The sequence below is a fragment of the Manis pentadactyla genome, chromosome 4 (assembly GCF_030020395.1).
Source record: "Manis pentadactyla isolate mManPen7 chromosome 4, mManPen7.hap1, whole genome shotgun sequence".
Lineage (NCBI taxonomy): Eukaryota > Metazoa > Chordata > Mammalia > Pholidota > Manidae > Manis > Manis pentadactyla.
In genome coordinates, this window is record NC_080022.1 from 135,535,704 (window position 1) to 135,555,873 (window position 20,170).

At 47.5% G+C, this 20,170-nt stretch overlaps 1 protein-coding gene across 2 annotated transcripts in view; it reads right to left on the reverse strand.

The window, feature by feature from the left end:
* Positions 1–529: 529 nt before the first annotated feature.
* DNAH2 (dynein axonemal heavy chain 2) overlaps positions 530–20,170 on the reverse strand; it is a 94,536-nt gene continuing 74,895 nt past the window's right edge. The window contains exons 67-89 of one of the 2 annotated variants that reach the window (XM_036896153.2): positions 19,946–20,110; positions 19,289–19,414; positions 18,998–19,146; positions 18,860–18,926; positions 18,585–18,735; positions 18,206–18,354; positions 17,886–18,019; positions 17,612–17,756; positions 17,268–17,467; positions 15,789–15,915; positions 14,213–14,399; positions 13,857–14,005; positions 13,544–13,727; positions 13,136–13,326; positions 3,276–3,467; positions 2,921–3,105; positions 2,469–2,697; positions 2,240–2,391; positions 2,014–2,128; positions 1,366–1,542; positions 1,196–1,270; positions 873–1,023; positions 530–729 (exon numbers count right to left, since the gene is read on the reverse strand). In XM_036896153.2, the coding sequence (XP_036752048.2) occupies positions 575–729; positions 873–1,023; positions 1,196–1,270; positions 1,366–1,542; positions 2,014–2,128; positions 2,240–2,391; positions 2,469–2,697; positions 2,921–3,105; positions 3,276–3,467; positions 13,136–13,326; positions 13,544–13,727; positions 13,857–14,005; positions 14,213–14,399; positions 15,789–15,915; positions 17,268–17,467; positions 17,612–17,756; positions 17,886–18,019; positions 18,206–18,354; positions 18,585–18,735; positions 18,860–18,926; positions 18,998–19,146; positions 19,289–19,414; positions 19,946–20,110 (3,555 nt within the window). In that variant the 3' untranslated portion in view covers positions 530–574. Of the gene's footprint in view, positions 730–872; positions 1,024–1,195; positions 1,271–1,365; positions 1,543–2,013; positions 2,129–2,239; positions 2,392–2,468; positions 2,698–2,920; positions 3,106–3,275; positions 3,468–13,135; positions 13,327–13,543; positions 13,728–13,856; positions 14,006–14,212; positions 14,400–15,788; positions 15,916–17,267; positions 17,468–17,611; positions 17,757–17,885; positions 18,020–18,205; positions 18,355–18,584; positions 18,736–18,859; positions 18,927–18,997; positions 19,147–19,288; positions 19,415–19,945; positions 20,111–20,170 lie in introns of those variants that run through there. The other variant, XR_008997173.1, reaches the window with a different exon arrangement.

Below are 20,170 nucleotides of genomic sequence, written 5' to 3' on the forward strand. Positions count from 1 at the left end.
CGGCGCAGGTGCCTAATAGAATGCTGAATGGTCGCCCAAGGAGGCCCGGGGAAGCCATCCCTCCTTTCCTCCAGCTCCAGAGTGTGGGGTTCAGCCCCGATCCCTGCCTGACAAACCCTGACTCTATTTGGATCACGCGCCCTTCCAAATTAAGCCCCGCCCCACCCGCTCAAGTCCTGCCCCGAGATTTAGCCACACCCTCTTTAGGCCCGATCACCTGGCGTTAGTCCAAGGCCACGCCTCCTCCTCGAGGCCTCCCACCTTTCTAGCTTCTTTCCCAGTCCAGTAGCAGTTGACAAGAGCTCTCACTCTGTAAGGCCGGGGCTTCCTTCCTCCCCAAACCCCCACCGTCCCATTGAGAGACTTAGGCTTGTGGTCGCAGGTGTTTACTGCGCTGAGCTCCCCTACAGTTCAGTCACTGTTATGGCTAGCATAACCAGGAAACTCCAAGGCCCCATCATGCGACAAAGTCAACCAAATTTAAGGCCTGAGTGAGGTCCAGCCTTGGTTCAAGGTGCACGGTCAGCCTTGGCTATCTCCGACCCTCTCAAGTGGGGAAGAAGAGGAGGCCTTCTCAGCTGTCCAGGCTCATGAGAAGAGCAGTGCCCCTCTTGATCCAGTGATCAGATGACATGGTCCCAGAGTGGAGGTCAATGCCAATGACAAAGGAGGCTCGGTCTGAGCTGCCTGCCCGGTTGGGATAATAATAGCAGGGACAGGAGTACATGCCTGAGGGAAAGGAGAAGAAAATCATCAGATATCTGAAGCCTCTGAGAAAGCAGTGCAGGAGCAGGTCTGGGGAAGGAGGGAGGAGAGGATGGGCTAGGATCCAAACGAGGAAGGGGCAGGCAGGTCTATGGGAGCTGTCCCACCTTTAGCGCTCTTCTTGCGACTTTCTGCAGGTCGGAAGTGGATCGTGGGCATGAGGCAGACAAGCTGCATGGGTTCTGCCTCCACCAAGCAGGAGTTCTTCCGGTCCCAGCCCGCACCCTCCAGGTACAGGCCCCGAATCCAGACACCATCCTGGGGAGAGATGGGGATAGGTCGGAAGGATGTCCAGATCCACAGTTGCTAGTGCCCCGGAGCTGCCACCGCTCTTCTTCTTTCTCAACCAATTGTTTCCCACCTTTGCTCCCAACACCCTTCCCAACCAGACCCGCCTTTGCTCAGAGCCCCAAGCACATCTGGCTCCCACCTTGGGTGGATACACTAGGTTGCTGTCATCCACAGTGGAAACAATGAACTCCCAAGAGAGGCTGTCCACTGAAATCTGGGGATTGAAGGTGAGAATAAGAGAGGGGCCCCAGAGACAGAGCAAATACATGTCCCCAGCATACACTCCATCACGCTTTCCACATTGCTTACATTGTTTTGGCGAGCTGAAGACTGCAGCACAGCAGTGAGGAAGCCAGTGGGAAAGGTGAAGCCAGACAACCAGAAGATCACTGGAGGCCGGGCACGGCTAGCCCACAGCTCAAACTGTTCGACACGCATGGCCAAGTCCCGGGTCCATGCAGCCAGTGGCTTTTGTGAGGGATATGCCTGGAGGAAGAGGCAGTATGTGTTCATTCACTCAAATCCTTGAGCACTTGCAGCATATGTATGAGAAGAATATGTGGTGTCAGCCCCTGTTCCCCAAGTACAGATGGGCAAAGCTCTCCAAAAGCCAACTCCCAGGAAGGAGCATAAAATGACAACTACTTATTAACAACAACAGCCACAGGAATGCTAGCCAGTTACCATTAATGAAGCTCATATTAAGTGTTGTGCACAGTACTGTGAAGTGGAAACACCCTTGGAGAGGTTAGGAACTTGCCCTAAGTTTTTAAGCTGATAACTTGTGCAAAGTCAGTGAGTGAATGGCAGAGCCAGATTTCTATCCTGAGCCTGCCTGGCCCAAAACTCAGGCTCACAGCATTTTGCCCTATGCCTCCCTAGAACCAGGAGACTGGAGGCACAGAGGTGAGAGGAATGCTTATCAGGGGAGTAGCTTAGACAATGATGTCCTCTTGCCTTTCCCCAGAGTGGAGGGACATGGGCATCAAATATGCAATTGAAGATCTCTTCCAGGCTTGTAGACATGACGATGAGGCCCTGAATGCCTTTTTCTAGGTCTGTCAGTGAGAACCTGAGCAGCACAAGGTAGGGGGTGTAAGAGGAAAGGCTTTCACCTAGGCAGGGGCTGAAAGCCTTTCCTCTTACACCCTCCCCACATTTCCAGAGCTCCTCTCCATCTTACAGGATGGTCTCCATAAGTTTATTGTATCTCTGGATCTCTTGCAGAAGGACCACATTGAGGGGGGAGGGGTCCATAGCCAGCAGTTTTCGAGTCCCTTCATAGTCAATCATTTCAGGGATCTTTTGTTTCACATCAGCGGCCAACTCAAGGACCTGACGAGACAGGAGCTCTGAGTGGAGACCTCTCTTCCTCATTGCTTTCCTTCCCCCAGGTGTCCATCTGCTCTTACCTTCTCTTCCCGGCTCTGGCCTCTGACCCTGGTGGGTGTAATCTGCGGTTGCAGGGAAAGCAGAGTCTCAAAGAGAGTTCGTGCCTCAGTGATCTGGGAGGCCACATCCGCATTGGGGTGCTGGCCAAAGGCCTCAGGGGAGTCCATGCTGGGCAACAAGCTGATGTACTCCTTGTAAGAGGCCAGACTCCCATCTTTGGGGATGAAATAAGTCTCCAATACTGACAACCTGGGAAACCACAGAATAACTATCGCCACCTTGTGGGGACTCTGAGGCTTCAATACCTACGCATGTCCCATTCCTCCAACTCCCTGCTCTTGCTCCCCCTCCCAATTCCGCAAACTCTGCCTTCTCCCAATCTCGTATCCTCTCCTCAAACACTTCCCCTACCCCTAGTCCTGCCTCCTGTCTATATTCTCTGGCTCCCTGTTCAGGGCCACCTCCGCCTCACCGGTAGGAGGTAGTTGATAGAGACTGGTCACAAAAATATTCATTGATGTAGGTGATGAGCAGGCGCCGGTCCCAGTCGTCCGTGACATGCCCACCATAGTTAACTCCGGCAATGAGGTACTTGAGCGCATCCCAGGGTGTCTCCTCATACTCATCCAGATAGAGGCTCAGCAAGTTCTCTGACACCTGTGCATGGTCCCAGCCGAAGCCCCCAGACCCACAAACAGTTAAGGCAGCAACTTTTCCAATAGGGCCTTAACACAGGCTTTCTGTCAGCAGCTATTCCCACAGGGGAGCCATGGGTAGGAAGTGTTAGGAGAGAGGGCTTAGATGAGGGATCCCTGGTTAGCACAAACCTCAAAGTCAGAGTCGTTGAAGTCATAGACAATGTTCCAGCCAAGCTGCAGGAACTTTTTGCGTTCTAGTAACACAGAGTGGAAGAAGCAGAGTGCAAACAGCAACTTCTTATACTTGGCAGGTTTGGAGCAGCGGGAAAACTGTGGTTCTGTCATCAGCTGGTAAAGGCGGGTCATGTTGGCCTTTAGGCCCTGGGAACAGTGAGGTACAGAGCTGGGGTGACATGCATCATGCTCCGCCCTGCCACCAGCACCACGTGTATAGTTGTAGAGGGTGCTCACTGACTGAAGGGGTGAGTGGAGGCTGAAATCCAGCCCTTGATCCTTACATCAAGATGTGAACTCACAGGACTAAGTGCCTTTAATTCACAACACAGATAATATAAGGGCTAGTGGCAGCCCTACCTTCTTGTGCCCCCCCACTCTTGATCCTGTCAGCCACAATGTTCTCAATGGTGGGTAGGCCAACTCAATTTGGGAGTGCCAGATAATATGAACAAAGATGAAGACATACACATACAACTATTAATGAACAAAAATATACACTACTATGTGCAAAGGCCTAGTGTAGATTAAAAGGGCATAGTATATCATAAAGGAGGAACACTCCATGTGATTGGGTTTATCAGGCTTCGTGAACAAGTTGTGATTTGGGTTAAGCCTTACAAATGGAAAGCATGTGAGTAAGCTGAGAGGAGGGCCTTGGTTTCCTAGTGTTGAAAAGAATTGAAGGAATAAAGATACAAAGGGGAGAATAAGTGAGAAGGTGAATCTAACTAAAGTCAAGTGCAAATGCTCAGGTGGATAAGAAGGGCCATAAGATGGATAAGATGGAACCATTTGGCCTTGATTTACCAGGCATCATGGGGTCCCTCTTTGCCTTGAGTAGGACAGTGATATGTTGAAATGGTGTTCTAACAAGACATCTATGATGGAGAGAATGGAGTAGTGAGAAACTGAAGAATTTTGGCTAGACCAGTAACAAAAACAAAATAATTATTTTTAAAATACCATCTATATCATCATCAAATATGTAAAGTATCTAGAAATAAATCTAATAAAAATGGATAAATGTTTAAGGAGAGAATTACAAAACTTTATTAAAGTAAAGAATAAATGGAAAGAAATACTATATTTATGGATTGCAAAGCTCAATATCCTGATGATGTCAATTTCCCCAAAAATAATAGAGTTTTTTTTTTCCGTGGAACTTGACAAGCTAATTCCAAAATTTATGTTGGAAAATAAAAGGCTACAAAAAGCCTGCAGAAGAGTAAGATGAAGAGACTTGCCTTCTCTTCTATCACAAATTCTTATACAGATATTTAGTAATTAAGACAGTGTATATTGACACCAATATAAACTTGACCAATGAACAGAATAAAGGGCTATATATATATACACATATATACACACACACACACACACACACATATATATATGAAGACCTGATTTAAGGGTGAGCAGGCTTTGCAGACCAGAAAGATAATTGTGGCCTATTCAATAACAGTACTGGGAGAACTGGTTATCCATATGGAAAAAAATAAAATTAGACCTCTATCTCATTCCACACTCAAAAAAGCCAGTTCCAAATTATTAAAAACCTAAATGTGAAAGACAAATTAACAAAAATTTTTTGTGGAAAGCAATATGGAGGTTCCTCAAAAAACTTAGGAGTTTTACTAGATTATTCAAGATGGCAGCGTGAGAGGTGAGACGTAGAACTCCTCCCAAAACCACAAATAGTATGAAAATATAGTTAATTAATACAACTAACCCTAAAACAGCAACAAGTAAGAAGGCTGAACCAGACTGCATACAGACCTCGTGAATAGAGCAGACCTCACAGAACAGGGTAAAGTACAAAAGCCTTAATCCAGTGGGACCCAAGCCCTTCCCCAGCCCCAGCTCACTGGCAGGAGGAAGAGGAATGGAGTGGGGAGGGGGGTGCAAGCTTGGGACTGCTGAACACCTAGTCCTGGAGATCTGCTTTGTGAGCAGAAACCTATATTGCATGGTGCTCTGGACGTTGGGGAGCTCGGACAGGCACACTGCTTGAGAGACTGAGATTCCGGCCGTTTGTGGAGGACGGGGATCCACATCCAACCGCTCTGTGTTAGAGGAAAGGCAGGCAGTCTGAGAGGCTTCCTAAAAACAAAGGGCTGCTGAAGGGGAAGGGTGTGCTCAGAGCTTGCTGCATGGGAGAAAGGAGAGCTGGACAAGGTTGTCTGAGTGTGCTCTGCCCAGCTGGTTGGGAACTTTGAGGAGTTTCAGGTGCTCCATCCCCCTGGCTGCCTACTCAGCTCTGAGGCCCCCCACTGTGATACGCAGCCTTCTGCACCTTCCTCCTAGCCTGCTGGCACCAGTTTGCAAACCAGCAGTCACTGTGCTGGCATCAGGCCAGCCAGAGGGAGGCCCCACCTGAAATAGCTAGAGATGCAAAGCAGAGAGGTTTATACCTGTGTGCTTGGCACACTGGCTCTGACACTGGAGACAGGCACTGCAGACGGGAATCAGGAAACAGACCTTTCCTCCCCCCAGGCCTGAGCTCCACTCCCCTATGACCCCCAACCTCACTCTAGGGGCTGAGAAGCTCCAGAGACTGGAACTTCTGGGCACTAGTGGGCACCACACAGAAATATGAAATGTCAAAAGAACATGGTTCAGACCAAAATCTCACAAACCCCAGGAAAAGGGCCAAATGAAACTGAACTCACCAATCTTCCTGAAAGAGAGTTCAAAATAAAAATTATAAACATGCTTATGGAGGTACAGAAAAATATTCAATAACTCAGGAACAAATTTAAGTTGGAGATTCAATCATTAAGAAATTCCATATCTGAAATGAAACATACAATGGAGGAATTTAAAAGCAGATTAGATGCAGTAGAAGAGATGGCAAATGGAATAGAAATAAGAGAAAAGGAACACAAAGAAGCTGAGGCACAGAGAGGAAAAAGAATCTCTAAGAATGAAAGAATATTGAGAGAACTGTGTAACCAATCCAAATGGAACAATATTTGCATTATAGGGGTACCAGAAGAAGAAGAGAGAAAAAGGGATGGAAAGTGTCATTGAGGAGGTAATTGCTGAAAACTTCCCCAATCTGGGGAAGAAGATAGTCTCTCAGAACACAGAAGATTCACCACTGAATTTTATCAAACACTTAGTGAAGACCTAATACCCATCCTCCTTAAAGTTTTCCAAAGAGTAGAAGAAGAGGGACTACTTCTAAACTCATTCTATGAGGCCAGCATCACTCTAATACCAAAACCAGGCAAAGACACCACAAAAAAAGAAAATTACAGACCAATATCCCTGATGAACATAGATGCAAAAATACTCAACAAAATATTAGCAAACTGAATTCAAAAATACATCAAAAAGATCATCCATCACGATCAAGTGGGATTCATCCCAGGGATACAAGGATTGTACAACATTCGAAAATCCATCAACATCATCCACCACATCAACAAAAAGGACAAAAACCACATGATCATCTCCACAGATGCTGAAAAGCATTTGACAAAATTCAACATCCATTCATGATAAAAATTCTCAACAAAATGGGTATAGAGGGAAAGTACCTCAACATAATAAAGGCCATATATGACAAAGCCACAGCCAACATCATACTTAACAGCAAGAAGCTGAAAGCTTTTCCTTTAAGATCGGGAACAAGACAAGGATGCCCATTCTCCCCACTTTTATTCAACATAGTACTGGAGGTCCTAGCCACAGCAATCAGACAACACAAAGAAATAAAAGGCATCCAGATTGGCAAGGAAGAAGTTAAACTGTCCCTGTTTGCAGATGACATGATATTGTACATAAAAAACCCCTAAAGAATCCACTCCAAAACTACTAGATCTAATATCTGAACTCAGCAAAGTTGTGGGATACAAAATTAATACACAGAAATCTGTTGCATTCCTATACACTAACAATGAACTAGCAGAAAGAGAAATCAGGAAAACAATTTCATTCACAATTACATCAGAAAGAATAAAATACCTAGGAATTAACCTAACTAAGGAAGTAAAAGACCTATATCCTGAAAACTACAAGACACTCTTAAGAGAAATTAAAGAGGACACTAATAAATGGAAACTCATCCCAGGCTCTTGGCTAGGAACAATTACTATTGTCAAAATGGCCATCCTACCTAAAGCAATCTATAGATTCAATGCAATCCCTGTCAAAATACCTACAGCATTCTTCAATGAACTAGAGCAAATAGTTCTAAAATTCATATGGAACCACAAAAAACCCCGAATAGCCAAAGCAATCCTGAGAAGGAAGAATAAAGCAGGGGAATTTATGCTCTCTGACTTCAAGCTCTACTACAAAGCCACATAAATCAAGACAATTTGGTACTGGCACAAGAACAGACCCACAGACTAGTGGAACAGAATAGAGAGCCCAGATATAAACCAAAGCATTTATGGTCAATTAAAATAAAGGAACCATGGATATACAATGGGGAAATGACAGCCTTTTCAATAGCTGGTGTTGGCAAAACTGGACAGCTACATGTAAGAGAATAAAACTGGATTATTTTCTAACCCTACACAGAAAAGTAAACTCAAAATGGATCAAAGACCTGAATGTAAGTCATGAAACCATAAAACTCTTAGAAAAAAATACAGGCAAAAATCTCTTAGACATAAACATGAGCAACTTCTTCATGAACATATCTCCCTGGGCAAGGGAAACAAAAGCAAAAATGAACAAGTGGAACTATATCAAACTAAAAAGCTTCTGTACAGCAAAGGACACCATCAGTTGAATAAAAAGACATCCTACAGTATGGGAGAATATATTCATAAATGACATATCCAATAAGGGGTTGACATCCAAATTATATAAAGAGGTCACACACCTCAACAAACAAAAAGCAAATACGCCAATTAAAAAATGGGCAGAGGAGCTGAACGGACACTTCTCCAAAGAAGAAATTCAGATGGCCAATAGGCACATGAAAAGATGCTTCACATCACTAATCATCAGAGAAATGCAAATTAAAACCACAATGAGATATCACCTCACACCAGTTAGGATGGCCAACATCCAAAAGAAAAACAACAACAAATATTGGCAAGGATGTGGAGAAAGGGGAACCCTCCTACACTGCTGGTGGGATGTAAACTAGTTCAACCATTGTGGAAAGCAATATGGAGGTTCCTCAAAAAAATCAAAATAGAAATATCATTTGACCCACGAATTCCACTCCTAGGAATTTACCCTAAGAATACAGGAGCCCAGTTTGGAAAAGACATATGCACCCCTATGTTTATCGCAGCACTATTTACAATAGCCAAGAAATGGAAGCAACCTAAGTGTCCATCAGTAGATGAATGGATAAAGAAGATGTGGTACATATACACAATGGAATATTATTCAGCCATAAGAAGAAAACAAATCCTACCATTTGCAACAACATGGATGGAGCTAGAGGGTATTATGCTCAGTGAAATAAGCCAGGAGGAGAAAGACAAGTATCAAATGATTTCACTCATCTGTGGAGTATAAGAACAGAGAAAAACTGAAGGAACAAAACAGCAGCAGACTCACAGAACCCAAGAATGGACTAACAGTTACCAAAGGGAAAGGGACTGTGGAGGATGGGTGGGAAGGGAGGGACAAGCAGGGAAAAGGGGCATTACGATTAGCACACATAATGTAGTGGAGGGGGGACACGGGGAAGGCAGTATATACAGAGAAGACAAGTAATGATTCTATAGCATCTTACTACGCTGATGGACAGTGACTGTAATGGGGTATGTGGGGGGACTTGATAATAGGGGGAGTCTAGTAACCATAATGTTGTTCAAGTAATTGTACATTAACAATGTCAAAATAAAAAAATATATATATATATAATGAGAACTAATGACACTGAAATCAATAAAGCACCCTGTGCCTCTTCAGGGAAAAAAAACCCTAAAAATAGAAATATCATTTGACCTAGGAATTTACCCAAACAAAGAAGGTCCCTGATTCAAAAAGACATATGCACCCCTATGTTTATTGCTGCACTATTTACAATAACCAAGATATGGAAGCAACCTAAGTGTCCTTCAGTAGATGAATGGATAAAGAAGATGTGGTACATATACACAACAGAATATTATTCAGCCATAAAAAGAAAAGAAATCCTACTATTTGCAACAACATGGATGAAGCTAGAGGTTATTCTTCGCAGTGAAATAAGCCAGGTGGAGAAAGACAAGTACTAAATGGTTTTACTCATTTGTGGAGTATAAAAACAAAGCAAAACGGAAGGAACAAAACAGCAGCAGACTCACAGACCCCAAGAAGATACTAGTAGTTATCAAAGGGTAATGGTTGGGGAGGGTAGGTGGGGAGGGAGAATGGGATTAAGGGGCACTATAATTCACAATCACAATATAAGTAGGTCACGGGGTAGGCAGTACAGCAGAGTGAAGACAAGTAGTGACTCTATAGCATCTTACGACGCTGATGGACAGTGATTGCAATGGAATGGCGGGGTGAGAACTTGGTAATATAAGTGAATGTTGAAACCACAATGTTGTTCATGTGAAACCTTCATAAGATTGTATATCAATGATACTTTAATAAAAAATAAAATAAACACTTTTTGGAAGACAAATATATATATAAAAGAGTGCACAACCTTGGAGTAAATAAAGATATAATGAATAGGAGCACAAACCATAAAAAAAAGATAGTTAAATTCAACCTTATGAAAATTAAGAATTTCTATTCACCCAAAAAATAACATAGAGAAAAGACAACCCACAAATGTCATAAATGGCAAAGGATTAGGATCTGGAATATATGAAGAGCTAAGAACACAACAGCATTAATAAATGTCAAGTACATAAATGGTGAATGAAAAAGCAACCTGTAGAGAAATGTATGAGTATACAGCATGGTCCCACTAGCCACACAACCTTTTGTGTTAAAGTTAGAAAGAAAATAGTTACACAAATACAACATTCACAATAGTGGCTTCTTCTGAGTGAGGCAGAAAGCCGACAATGTTGTGGAGAAGCATAGGGAGATGTCAGAGAAAATGGGGATCCTTTCTTACACAGGACAACAGCCCAGGTTTTTACTGAATCGTGATCCTATATATGTTGCATATATTTTATAAGTATTCTTTTGTATCTACTTAATATTTAATAATTTTTAAAAAACTGAATGGTAGGCAGTGATCCAAGAATATACTCCAGAATTGTACCCCCAATTGGCAGCATGGGGGCTGTGATTATGGGGACCTTATTATTTGAAGAAAAATTCAGAACCACTGTTCCCTTGACTATTTGGGCTGACTATTTATATCCTGATGCAAAAACAGCCTCTTTCCCAGGACAACAAAATTGCAACATTTGATCTAGAATGAATCCTGTGCTGGGTGAAATTTTATAAAGAACATGATTGGATTATTTAGCAAAATTGGAATATATCATAAATGTAAGTGAAAATATTGTATCAGTTTATTGAAGTCAGCAACTGTGCTGCAGTTATAGAAAGGAATATCTTTTTTCTGAGGATTGAAACATTTACACTGAAATACACTGAAGTATTTAGTGGTAACAGGCATGATGTGTGTAATTTACTCTCAAATGGTTCAGAAAAAGTATGTGTGTGTGTGTGTGTGTGTGTGTGTGTGTGTGTGTGTGTGTGTGTGAAGAGAGAGCAAATGATAAGGCAAGTGGGGCAAAACTGACAATAGATGAATATGGGTAACATGTACGTAGGTGTTCTTAATACTATTTTTATTCTTACAACTTTTCTGTAAAGTTCAAAATGATTTCCAAATAAAATATTAAAACAACACTGACTTCTTTGTCAGCTTCCAAAAGAAACCCAGTGTAGCAAAAATGTCCTGAATTCTACCACCACTAAGGCTTGGCGGGTCACAGAGCGGCTCTGCATCGCCAGCAAGCAGCATTTTTAAAAAATTAGAAAAGAGAGCTCCCCTGGGCTGAGCCTGGGCAGGGACCTCTCCCCTGCAGAGCCATCCCCTCTGATTCCTCTCTCCCTCCTCCTAGATGTCCCTCAGATCCATCACTTCCTCCACCTTTATTATGCAGACCTAAATAGTACCTACCTCTGCACTGACACCCCTGCACCCATCACTGGGTGTGCAACCAACAGAGCGCCTTCTAGCTACCAAGGCATACACCGCTCTCAGAAAGAAAAAAAAAAGACCCTTAAAAATGAATTTTTTAAATGTTCTCTATTGCACTGGTGACACATTTCTGGACTTTTGATATTTTTAAATGGGGGCACAGAATGCGTTTTTTGGCAGAAAAAATAAAGGTAAATAAAAATCTCCTTTAAACATACATTATCTTTAAATGAATGGCACCATTAACAAAAATGGGACAGGGGATTATCTATGGTGGAGAAGCTGACAACTAGTTGTGAGAGCGCGGGATTTATGATGTAGGCACGTGGAAAAGAAATGCTTTGTAACCAGATGGAATTCAGACCTGGAACTGAGTTTGATTCTGGAGCCAGAGATGAGGATTGGTGGAGTTGAAATCAGAAAAAGGACAATTTCTCCATTGAGTTGTGAAAGGAGGAAATGTAGAATGAGAAAAGCTGGAAGTCAAGAACTAAGTCTTGAGATACGACCACACAACAGGAGGAGAGAGGAGCACAAAGTAATAAATGACATGGCAAGAGGCAGAGGGAGAACCAGGAGTGCGTGTCAGGAAACTAGGGAGAGGGACCATCAACCAGGTCAGCTGCCCCAAGGTGGTGAAGGAGGATTTAGGATGGCGGAAGACATCGGGTGTACGTACATTCAAACAGTACTTCCTTCTTGAACAACTACTACGTTTGGGCCCCTCTGGATGAGCAACTTTCAGAGAAAGTTGAGTTAGAGAACACAGAAGGTACCTCTGCCTTCATGGAGCTTATAGTCTAGAGGAAGAAAGGTACTAATCAGAATCACATGAATAACTGTGAAATTACTGCAGTGGTAGGGCCAGAAGGAGTGGTCAATGTTTTATGAGAGTGTGTCACGGGGATGTTGCCCTACACAGAGTTCAGTGACCTGAAGTGACCTGAAGAGGTAAAGGGGGCATGCGGGCAGGGAAGACAGAGGAGAGCAGCCCTGTGCAAAAGCCCTGAGGCAGAGGAATACAGGGGCTGTTGAGGAAGAACAGCAACAAAAAATTAAAAATTAACAGCATAGGTAGAGCAAAGAAAGTGGAGAATGGTGATGGATGGAGCTGGGGAGGTTTCCACTAGATACACAGACCATGTTAACAAGTGTTTAAATCTTGACTAAAAGCAATGAGAAGCTCCTAAAACAGTTTAAGCAGGGGGTGAATGGGTGGGATGTAGGGCCATAATCACACTTAAGGGATCAATATGACTGCATTCAGTGGTGACCTTGTGATAGAGGAGACAAAACTGTCACTAGAGTTGGAGGGAAGGAAGGAGAAAGAGGCTGAGAGTCCAGCAAGTATGATGTTACAGAAAGAATACGAAGAAATGGTAGGAGGCAGGAAGTTTCTGTGGGTCAGTTATTTACCCTTCTGTGCCTCAGTTTCTTATCTGTAAGATGTGAATGATAGTGCTTACCTGATAAGGGGTGTGTGTATTAAATGAGCTGATCAATGTAGAGCACTTACAACAATGCCTGCCACATAATTATATACTCAAGAAATGTTATGTATTACTATTATGTTCTGAGAGTTTGGCACAAAGAGGAGAGAAATGAGGTGGGAGTTTTTAGAGGACAGTAGAATAAAAGAAGCTGTGTAGTTAAGGTTAAGCATCCCTCTGATGCTGGCAGGAGGAAAGGGAGACCAGATGGTGTGGGGGGGCTGCCTCCCTACAGTCACCCATACCTTTGGTGGTTCTGTGGTCATCTTGATGCTGGCTTGCAAGATTGAGATGGGGAAGTCTGGGTGGGGGCTAGAGCTGAGCCAGAGGCGGAAGGAAGGGTGAGGATCCTCCACCTGCAGCTGCTCCACCAGTTTGTCCAGATTAGGCATCCAAGACAGTGACAGGTGGCAGTTAGCAAGGAACACCCAGTGTCCTGCAAGGAGAGGCAGATTCAGAGGGAGCCATTCTGAGCCTATCTCTCCCTGTGCTGGCCACCTGAGTGTGGGCTTGCATGCTGGGGGAGGGGTCCACGTGCTCAGGGGCCTTTGGAAGAGGTGGGAGCCACGGTTACAGTAGTGTGATTGAGGTGAGGTTCTGGGGAGCAGGACCAGGGCCGAGGATGGGGAGAGAAGAACAGGATGGACACTGACCCTGAACCACACCCTCTCGGAGGAGCCGAGCAGCAAGGGGGGCCTGGCCCTGGCCCAGGGACAGGGCATGGAAGCACTGGGCCATGCCTGTGTGCTCTGCCAGCTGGAGCAGGGCACTGGTGGGGTCCACACCGGGGGACAGGATGAATACCAGCGGGGTTCGTGGGGTTGAATCCTCCATCACCTGCCAGAAGCACAGGCAGAAGGTTGCGTAAGTGAGAGAGAGATTGAGGAAATGTGTATGGTACCCTGGAAGAGGAAGGAGGCAGGAAGGACCCAGGGGTGGTGTGGGCCAGGAAACCAAGCCACTGACCAACTTCATGTTTAGCACAGGTGGCTCAACGAAGCGGGAGCCAAGGTTGGAGGCGATGAAAGAGGCGACACAGAAAGCCACACGGTCCTGGCGTAGGGAGCGAACGATGAGCATCCGCTGCATTTCATCGCAGGCGTTCTCCCACTCACCTGGGGTAAGATGAGGAGTTGCAAGGAGTGTGAATCCGGGAGAGCAGAGAATCTAAACAAAGGGGGCCTTGCAGGGAATGCTCTGCCAGGAGGCGGATGTGGTGAGGGGCACTGGGGAAGGGGATGGGGAGTAAAGGCACAGGCAAGCACACGGGCTGGATGGGAGGAAGAGAGAGACAGGAGAGGGGGGCTTGGAGGCCTGGGCACCTGGCAGCATGGCCTTCTCCGGGGTGGCATTGGTATACCACAAGAGCCAGTCACGAGGGTACTGTTCAAAGGAGTTCATGAGTCCGTGGAAGTTGGTCAGTTTGTCCAGCTCTGTGATGTTATCCCAGTAAGCATCTGAGAGCCAGCTAGGACAGGGGTTATCCATTTGGCCCTCCCGATCCAGGACCTGGGGGGAAGCAGAGCAGAGAGGGACTAACTGGGAACATCTCCAAAGAAGTTACCTTTTTATTTTTTTTTGACGGGTATATCAAGATGAGCCTTGCACGAAACAGAATGAAGAAACCAAATACAGGAATCCGGGAAGGATTGGAATCCACTTTTATTGGGGAAATAAATGTGGGGGTGTAAGTCTCCCAGACTGTGCAGCGATAGCCTAGTTCAAATTTAGGAAGCTGGCGCCCTCTGGTGGTTGCCTGGTAATACTCTCTCTTACTCTAATGGTTTCTACTGGTAGCCTCACAGGCTGTTCCTTCACTCACTCACTCTCTTTAACAAATATTCATTGTTCACCAACTGTGTGTTTTAAGCACTTAGGACATATCACTGAACAAAACGGACAAGTATCTCTGTCCTTGAGGAACTTACTTTCCAACAGGGAAGGGCAGATAATGAACCAAAAACCAGTAACTACGTTAAGTTAAAGACAGCAATACCAAGGAGAACTAGAATAAGCTGAGAGAATAAAGGAGTTTGGAAGTGCTGGGGGTAGTCTGAAGTATTAAATAAGAACGTCAAGGAGGTCTCAAGGAGGTGAAAGAGTGGGCCAAGTGTACAGCTGGGGGAACAGTGTTCTGGCAAGAAGGAACAGCCAGTGCAAAGGCCCCAAGTTGGGCTCTGCCTGTGTCAGCAAGGAGGCCTGTGAAGCTAGAGCGGATGGAGAGAGGAGTTGGGGGATGACGTCAGTGATCAGGCATCCATTTTAAAAGACTCCCTCTGGTCACTGTTTGAGATTTTGGGGCAGCGGAGTGTTGGGAGGTTATTGCTAAAATCCTGATAGCAGGTAAAGTGAAGGTGACAAAAGGAACAGAACTGGTCCAAGAGGGTGGGAGAATGGCCGCAGGGAGATGTTGGCAGTTTTATGGGGTTCATGATCATGGATTTAAAGCACGTTCAGTCAGTGTGGGTGTGTTTTTCTCCAGCCACATTCACCGGCATGGGCCATACAGGAACAGGAGTGCTGATCAGACCAGAGTGCTGGGTGGGGTTAGGGAGTGAAGGGAGGGGTTGAAGGTACTCAAAAGGGAAAGAGTGTAAAGGTGACCATGGAACTCAGGCTGGGGAAGGAGTGGCTTCAGAGGCAGGACCATGTCCATCAGCGGGTCACAGTAAGAGGGGTCCCAAAACCCCACCTGTAATGTGAGGAAGGTGCATGTGGCAAGTCACCCCTCAGCCCCAGGGAGCCTGTCTTGCATCTGCTCCTGGAAGTTCTCCTTAGCTTGCTCACTGGAGCCTTGGACCTTACCCTCTGGCTCTGGCATCCTCATCCTTCCTGGGTCTTGCCCCTCTCCCCAGCCTTGACCACCCCGTACTCAGGTGTGCCCTCTGTCCAACTCACCACACCTCCACGAAGAAAGAAGTTGTACTCATCCATGTTGAGTTTGCCAGAAGTCTCCAGGATTTTGGCACACATCTGAAAACTGAATAGTAGCTTGTGGCGCTCAAAAAGGGTGCGGCAGGTGTACCTGGGAGAAAGGGACAGGGAGGGTGGAGGAGGCCGGATACTCAGCGTGAATGCTTGCTGAGTGAAGATCATACAATCACAAAGCCTCACACAGAAGAAGGACCTTAATCAGCATCTAATCCAAACCTCCTGGAAAGAGTCAAGCTCTCAGGGACCTAGAGAGAGGATGTGATTGTCCCAGGTTCATGGGTAAAATCAGTCATTCATTTCCATTGAAAAACACTGAACATTGATTGGACCCCTACTATGTGTCAGGCTCTCTGCCAGGTCCTGAAGACACAAAGATGAATAAGCCACAGTCTCCAGCCTAGAGGAAGTCAGGAAGAGTGAGGGGGACAGACCATTGGTTATGATATGATGTGACCAGTCCTCGGAGGGGCGGCAGCGCTGCCGAGGAATCACAGGGCTGGGGCGCCCACGCTGCCTGGTGGTCTTGGAGGAGTTGCCCCAGTGTAAAGCAGAGAAAGGTGAGTCTAGTGAGGCATGTGGAGGCCAGGGCACAGAGGGCTTTGTGGCCTCCCAAAGAGTCTGACCAACCCGGGAGTGGCATGGTCAGATCTGTGCATTTGGAAGGCTCACACTGGCAGTGCAGGAGGACAGATCGGAGAGGGACTGTTAGAGGCAGACTCTCCTGTTAGGAGATGGCCATGCCATCCAGAAAGATCATGAAGCCCTGAACTGAAGTGCAGTCCTAGAAGTGGGGAGGACCCAAGGGGGAGAGTTTGCAGGAAGATTTATGAGCAAAGCCTGGTCAGTGATCTGAGGGGTGGGGAGAGGGCGGAATCAAGGATAATTCCAATTTCTGGCTTTGGTGACTAGGAAGTGGGTGTTGGTGCCATTCAGAGCTGAGGACCCTGAAGGAAGGGGGAAGATAATGAGTTTCAACCAAAATGAGCTGAACTTGAGGGGTCTGTGCAATGTCCAGGTAGAGAAGTCAAGTACATTGCTACTCCAAGTGTGACCCACAGACCAGGAGCAGCAGCCACCCCAGGGAGCTTGTCAGAGATGCAGAATCTCAGGCCGCTCCCCAGCACTGCTGGATCCAAATCTGGACTGTAGCAAGATTCCCAGGGCTTTCTGTGCACAGGACCATCTGCACGGCACTGGTAGAGTGGAGAGTTGTATGGACATGTCCAGTGCTCCAAGGGGAGCCGAGGAGATACCACTGGGAGTTGCCGGCCCCCAGGTGACGGGCAGACCAGGACAGCGCGCATGCTCCGCGGGGAAGGTGCATGGAGAGGAGGGTAGGGCACCAAGGACAGTGGCCCAGGAACCAGCAGGGCTGGAGTAGCAGGAGGGAGGCAGCCTTAGAGCCTTGGCCCCTGCCTGGGGTGTGGGGCAGAGCCCTGAGACCTGTACACAGCGTAGGTGTGGTATTCGTTCAGGTAGTTGATGCGGTCCTCCAGCTTGTTGCTGTGATGGCTCTTGTCAATGCTGAGGATGAAGAGGCTGATGTAGGCATCCAGCGAGAACTGGTACATGGGGTCCATGCAACTCATGTCATTGAGCACGAAGAACAGTAACGATGCCCGCTGCGCACATGGGCGGTAAGCCTGCAGGCGGCAGAGTCAGGGCCACGGAGACTTGGGCAGGGGCTCAGGGGACCGGGGGCTCAGGGGGCCCGGGGCTCAAGCCAACACAACCGGAGCAGCATCTCCATGGCTGGTGGGGGCTGGGCTGGAGGGGCAGGAGCTCACCTCTCGGGCCAAGTCAGTGTTGAGCTCTGTGATTTCACTGGTCTCCAGCTGCTCGGTCACCTCGGCGGCGGTCACCTTGGAGGTCTGCAGTGTGCTCACCAGCTGCACGTCATCAAGCAGAGAGCCTGTGGCTTCGTTCAGCAGCCTGGAGGGAAGCCAAGAGGCACACGGAGGGAGGGGTTAGGAGCCCTGGGCTCCTCATCAGCTCCCTGGGACGCTAGCTGTGCCCGCACGCAGACCAGAGGGAGGCGCGCGGGTGGAGGCAGGGTCTCACTGGAGGATCTCGTCCTCCAGCTCTTTGAGCTTCTTCTTGCCAGCAGCAATATTGATGACGAGTGAATCCTTCTGCTCCTCCAGCTCAGGCCGCTCCTTCCGGACCACGATGCCCAGCAGTTGGGCCTCCAGGCCCTGGAGCGCCAAGACTCACAGTGAGAATCTCACTCCAGTGACCTTCACCTTTATCACTCTTTTTCACCTCCCAAGCCCCTCATCCCCAGCTGCCTAACACAGTGGTAGCCTTTTTCTCGGTCCTGCTGAACCCTACAGCCCTTCCTACTTCACCCTAGTTCAGGTCAGGCGTTAGCCCCTACCCACCTGTTCTTTGACAGCAAAGTTGACAATGGTGGTTTTGGCTGAGGTCTCTGGGCTGTAGTGGGGGTTGGAGAGCTTGGTGGTGATGTAGAAACGGAAATCGGTATTGTATTCCACCTCCTTATCTCCGATGCGCATCAGCAGCCGACCACCTATACCCACAGGGGGGTCAAGTGCAAAGAGCCCATGTGACCAGGCATGCGCTGACCCATCCCCCCATATCCAGTGGTAGTGACTCGGCCCCCACAGGGCCATCTGAATGGAGGCACAGATAAGTAGAGGACACAGCTGAAGAGCCGGCCCTTTCTTCCCTAGGGTCTACTTGGCCTGGTCTCTAGAATTCTTCCCATAGTCCAACCCCACAATAAGCTTGGGCCCTGACCAATCCGAGCTACAGATTTGTTGAGCACGGGGTTGAGTGTGGGGTCCAGATGTTCCTGCACGTTCTGGAGCAGCACTGGGTATCCGAACTGGATGGCCTTCTCTAAGATGCGAAGGTAATCGCTCATCTGCAGGTCAATGATTTGGAGGCCCTGGAGAGCAAGAGGAAAAGACGGAAGAAACACTGAGGGATTCAAAGGGGAAATAATGACCCAAGGGTAGGACTTCGGGCTTGGGGAGGGATTCTAAGACAAAACCAGCCCCCTAGCCTTATACCTGACTTCCTTCCATGTTTTTGATCCACTTCAGGGCCTGTGCCTGAGGATCAATCATCAGCGCCCACCTGAAGGAGAAAGCCGGTCAGCAGGCAGGCTCTGCCCTCCCTCCACCTCACGCTCCCAGCAACATCCCTACCTGTTGCCACGGGTGACGATGATGCCATTCTCAGTGGAGAAGGCATCCGAGGGCAACCCTTGGATATTCCAGTCCCGAACTTTGGTAGGATTGGACAGGAAGCTATCGAAGGTGAAGCGAGGTGAGCAAGGAACCTGGAGCTCCCAGATCTGGGTGGGGAAGAGCCCCAGACTTCAGCCTGGAGATCCGTGCCGAGCACTCCTGCCCCTCTGCAATGCCACTTGTTACTCCCAAAGACCCGGGTCTTGAGCGCGGGAGCCCATTCATCACACCTGAGCCCTCCCACCTCACCTTCCTGATCCAGATCTGGTTGACCATCTCATCCCGGTAGTTGGTCAGAAAGGGTCCCAGGTAGGACAGGAAGGCAGCTGCCAGGAGACAGTCGCCCACCAGGTAGCCCAGATCCTCCTCCAGGCCCTGGAGGACAGCGGGGTAGGTGTCAGCCTGCCTGGGGCCCCAGCACTGGGAGACCCTAGGAATGCTTTGAAGGCACCCTCCTCCGGACACTGTCTAGATGAAAGAGACTTCCTTCTCTCTTTGTTCCCTGAGAACTCTGACCTGGTTCTAATTACTTTTGAGTCCCCCATCTTTAAGAGCAGTTCTGTTTACATTCTGATGATAAGGCCTAACCCCATCATGGGCCTGGAGCTCCCTGAATGAGACCAGGGGCCCCTTGGCTGTTTCCATCTGGCCGGCAGGCTCGTGTGTGCCTTTCAGGCCTTCCTGGCCACAGAAGCAGATCCCTAATGGCACAGTGAGCCTTTCCTTCCACTCTTCTCACCAAATGTGAGCAGTAGGAGAGGAAGAACTCCAACTCCCCATTCTTGGATGTCTCTACACCCAAGTGTCCCCATTTTCCCTGACTATCCCCTCAGTCGAAAGGGGATGGGAGTTCTTGGAACCAGTGGGCAGGGAGGAAGAAGAGGCAGGTGGTGCAGCTGACCTCACCTTCGCTGTCTCCTCCCATCGGGCCTTCTCACCAGCCAGGCCAGTCACCAGTAGTCCGGCTCGCTCCAGCTTTAGCTCCATCTCCTCGGACTTCTTACGAAGCTCCTCCTTCTGTGCCAGCTTCTCATCGTACTGTTTCTTCAGCATCTCCAGCTTGTCGGCCACCTGGGAGGGATCAGCGTACAGGGATCAAACACAGGACTTGAGGCCAGATCGCTCTGGGTT